This window comes from Poecilia formosa, unplaced genomic scaffold (genome assembly GCF_000485575.1).
Source record: "Poecilia formosa unplaced genomic scaffold, Poecilia_formosa-5.1.2 Scaffold617, whole genome shotgun sequence".
NCBI lineage: Eukaryota > Metazoa > Chordata > Actinopteri > Cyprinodontiformes > Poeciliidae > Poecilia > Poecilia formosa.
Window position 1 is genome coordinate 113,953 of NW_006800556.1, and position 4,438 is coordinate 118,390.

General features: G+C 49.9%; 1 protein-coding gene across 3 annotated transcripts in view; it reads left to right on the top strand.

Moving 5' to 3' along the window:
* LOC103130229 (glycerol kinase-like) overlaps window positions 1-4,438 on the top strand; it is a 26,032-nt gene that overhangs the window by 2,831 nt on the left and 18,763 nt on the right. For all 3 annotated transcript variants that reach the window (XM_007541565.2, XM_007541564.2, XM_007541563.2), the window contains exons 2-8: window positions 1,279-1,352; window positions 1,846-1,952; window positions 2,027-2,104; window positions 3,209-3,288; window positions 3,385-3,522; window positions 3,598-3,707; window positions 4,011-4,077. In XM_007541565.2, the coding sequence (XP_007541627.1) occupies window positions 1,279-1,352; window positions 1,846-1,952; window positions 2,027-2,104; window positions 3,209-3,288; window positions 3,385-3,522; window positions 3,598-3,707; window positions 4,011-4,077 (654 nt within the window). The remainder of the gene's footprint in view (window positions 1-1,278; window positions 1,353-1,845; window positions 1,953-2,026; window positions 2,105-3,208; window positions 3,289-3,384; window positions 3,523-3,597; window positions 3,708-4,010; window positions 4,078-4,438) is intronic.

Consider the following 4,438-nt stretch of genomic DNA (forward strand, 5'->3'; position numbering starts at 1 on the left):
CGCTAATATGTCGTCGGCAGTAATCCAGCCCCCCCCCCCCCCCCCCCCCCCCCGGCCCCCAAGCTGGATAGAAAGCTAATCACTGAGGGCTGTTACCTGCTCTTCTTGTATGGTTGTCGGTCACCTAGTACAACACAGAATAAAAACTCCTCACAGTGTGACTGACTGCAGCCGAGTGGTCCGACAGGCTGAAAAAAGAGACGCAGCGCCGTGACCGAGTGGTCAGCCACCAACACCAGCTCCCACTCATTGGGTCACATCTTTCCAGCCCAACCACGAGAAAAACTTTACAAATTATATTTGTAGATGTGAAACATTCTTACAGTACTTTGTTAATTGTTGAACTAGAAAAATATGACCCTAAGTAAAAAAGAAGTGAAGAGCTGCCTCTCTCGTACCCACCTCCACCAGCGGCAGCAATCTGGAGGGGGAGCCTGAAGGACCTCATCACACCACTAGGTGGCTCCAAACATATGTGTTGATTAAAAATATCATAAATACATACAATTATTATAATTATTTTGGTTAAAATTCACATAAAGATACTTGTGTAATGAGGCAGACAGCTTAAGGCCCCACCCTCCTGGGTGCTGTGGTGGCACAGGGGCAACGCACAACCAACCCATGTATTGAGGCCTGGGTCCTCATGCCGGTGGTCACAGGTTCGATTCCCGGCCTCGTGACATTTGCTGCATGTCTTCCCCCTCTCTCATTACCCTCTTTTCTGTCAAACTACTTTCAAATAAAGGCCACTAGAAGGCCCCACCCTCCTCATTTGCACAGTGAGACAGCGGCGAGGTGTGCGGGTGACATCATGGACCAATGTGTCTGCAGCCGAGGTCCGGCTGGTGAAGCGGAGGGTTTCGGTGTTAGCTCTGTGATCTCACCGCTTCAGCTTCCTCCAGCCTGAAGCGGCTCACTTCCTGTTGGAGTCAGATGGGTTTCTGCCTCGCTTACAAAGACGCTTGGTTCCTGCTGGATCACCTAAAGGTTCAGGTTTCGCTGGTGTGAGGTCCTTCTGCAGCTGAGCTGCCCGCCTCTCTGCCTGCACGTTTGTCCTCTTAGCCAAAGGAAATGCTGACTGTTAACAAGATGGAGGCTCCTCTCCTTCTCTGGTTTACATCACTGAGCAGAGGAACCATTCTGCCTCCACAACAGCCCAGAATGCCCCCGTGATGGGTGTCTCCCCTCACCATGTCAGAGGCCGAGCTGAACCCGTTACTATAACAATAGACGTCCCTTCAGTCCTGCTCTCTGATTGGCTGCTTTTCTCTGCAGGTGTTCAACACTAAAACAGCCCAGCTGATCAGCCACCACCAGGTGGAGCTCAAGCAGCATTTCCCCAAAGAAGGGTGAGACTTTGGACATCGCACACACGGGATGGCTTTCACAAAAGTTTTCATCCACATGAACTCAAATAAATCTGCGTCTGAGGCTGAGCGTTAGCATTCTAACCCAGAGGGGGCAGTATAGAGCTAAGGTAAAACCTGTCAGCCAATCAGAATCCTTCATCTGTAGGTTGAACTACTTTCAACATATTTGAAAATAGGCTCAAGATGATGTAACTGGAAATATTGGTGCATTATTTCACTCAACAGACACAAATACAGAGGTTTCTCACATCTCCCCTTTGGTCATAGTTTTTTATAAATAATCGTTTTTAGTGATATTAGATGTTTTTGTGTAGATGAAAGGCCAAAGCACATAAAAATGTGTCGGTTTTCCCAGATATCAGCTATGTTTGGACTAGGCCTCAGCCAGTTCCATTCAGTCATCTGTTAGGAGGCAGAACCTGGACTTAGTGCAAAGACATGTTGAACATGTGTGGACCAATCATCTCCTCAGGTGGGTGGAGGCGGACCCCAGGGAGATCATGGACACCGTCCACGAGTGTCTGGAGAAGACCTGCCAGAAGCTGGCGCAGCTCAGTGTGGACGTGTCCCGCATCAAAGGTTGGACGCTGCCGCTGCTGCGGTTCTGTTTCTGCAGCTTCATCCACCTTCACATTGTTGTTGTTGCTCTGCAGCGGTGGGGGTGACCAACCAGAGAGAAACCACCCTGGTCTGGGACAAGGAGACCGGAGAACCGCTCTACAACGCCATCGGTGAGTCCAGCCACATGAAACCAGTAAGGATTGGTTCCAGTAAAACCTGCAGAGGCTTGGAAGGAAGCTTCTCCTGGACCCGATCAGCAATGGAGGTAGTCAGCAGCTCTGCAGCCAGTTTAGGTTGGGTTCATCTAGGTTAGGTTTATTTCTTAGGTTCATTAGGTTACTAAACCAGGTTTTCATCCTGGTCATGGAACACTGGACCAACTCTACACCCTCAGCAGAGTCCTGGAGAGTTCTGGGAGTTCCCCCAACCAGTCTACATGTCCATTTTGTAGACCTGGGGAAGGCGTTGGACTATGTTCCTCAGGAAGTCTTGCAGGGGTACCAGATCTTTTGATATGGGCTGCCGGTCCCTGTGTGACCGCTACCAGAGCTTGGTCCTCATTACCGGCAGTAAGTTGGGCTCCGGTGAGAGCTGGACTCTGTCCAGGCTGCCCTTTGTCACCGATTCTGTTCATGGTGTTTGTAGACCAGCCAATGTGTTGAGGGGATCTGTTTTGGTGGCCTGAGGATGGAGGAGTTTAAGTATCTCTGAACTCATGAAGGCGGATTGGTGGAGTCTGCAGTGAAACGGGCGCTATACATATTTGTCATGGTGAAGAGAGAGCTGAGTCGGACCTATGGTCATGAGCTTTGGGTAGAGGCTGAAAGAACGAGGTCATGGATTCAAGCAAACGGAATGAGTTTTCTCTGCATCGAGAGTCAATCTTCCTCTGGGAACGCCGTGGGATTCTCCTGGTGTAGCTGGACCAGGAGGCTGGAGGGAAATCTGGGCCTCCCTCGACCTGACCCTGGATTAAGATGAACATAGGTTTATTTCAAAGCCTTCACAAGAACAAAAGAACAAGAACTGCAAGGAAAACATGGAGGTTCCAGTAGGTTTGGTTCAGTTGACTGATAGAGTCCATCAGTTTTTACCATAACTGAACTCTTCAATAGATCGAACTGGACTCGTTATACTGTACCAAATTGGACTCCTCTCCTGCAAAGGCCTCCAGACTTTTCCAAGTGACAGACGGTTAGCTGACCTCCTCTCAGAAGCAGCTGGACTCTGACCATGTGGACGTGCTAATCTCTGTGCTCTGCACTGTTCTGCAGTCTGGCTGGACCTGAGGACGCAGTCCACTGTGGAGAGACTCATCACCAAAACTCCCAGCAGGAGCAAGAACCACCTGAAGGTAGGACTAATAACCCTAAATCTCGAGAGGTCAGGGAGCCACTGAGGTCAACTTGTTGTTGGTTCTCCTGTGGGTTCTACTGGACTCGCCCGGCAGCATAAGACCGGTCTGCCCATCAGCACTTACTTCAGTGCTGTGAAACTCCGTTGGTTGCTGGACAATGTGGAGGCGGTGCAGCAGGCGGTTCTGAGTAAGCGGGCCATGTTTGGGACCGTGGACTCCTGGATCATCTGGGTAGGAGCAGCAGGCCGCCGGTTCCAGCTCCAGGTTTTTGTTCCCGCCAGTTAAAGAGCTTTCTCTCTCCTCCAGAGTCTGACGGGTGGCCGAGACGGAGGAGTCCACGTCACGGACGTGTCCAACGCCAGCCGCACCTTGCTGTTCAACATTCACAGCCTGGACTGGGACCCCGAGCTCTGCAGGTAACCTGGACCAGCCCGTCTCACTGGCCGGAGAAGCCGGCTCTCAGGAACCGGATCTCAAGCTGTCCTGTCTGGGTCTGGACTCAGATCGAGAGCTTATCGATTTCCCAGGAATGTTTTGGTGCTTCAGGTGCTGGGAATATTTTCCCACAAGTCTTTGGAAACTGAATTTATTCTTCTTAAGTTGAAGCTTGGATCACTTCTCATCCAGGCTACCATTAATTTCCGACCGGTTCTGGCCGGGTCTGACCAGTTGTCCAGTCATTTAAAGCTCCAGTTTGATGGACTCGGTTGTGTTTCCAGTTTCTTTGACATCCCGATGGAAATCCTGCCCACCGTCAGAAGTTCCTCTGAGATCTATGGCCGCATGGTGAGCCCTGAACGCCACGACAACCATCATTAATCACAACAATGATAATTAATCACAACAATGATAATTAATCACAACAATGATAATTAATCACAATAATAAGAAACAATCTGAAACTAAAAGTGCTTCTCAGATTTTCATGATTTTCTGTTCTAACATCTATATTCTGGTTCTGACCCATTACTTATTGCAGTGGTTCCCAAACTTTTTCTTCTGCGCCCCCCCGTGGATTTCAAATGGCTGTCTGGTTGAGACGGCGCGTCTGACGGGGGGTGGGGGGTATCGACTTTTTGGGGGGCAAAATGAATGTACGTAGCTGAAAATAGACACCAACATCGGTAGCCTACAAGCTACTTGCTAA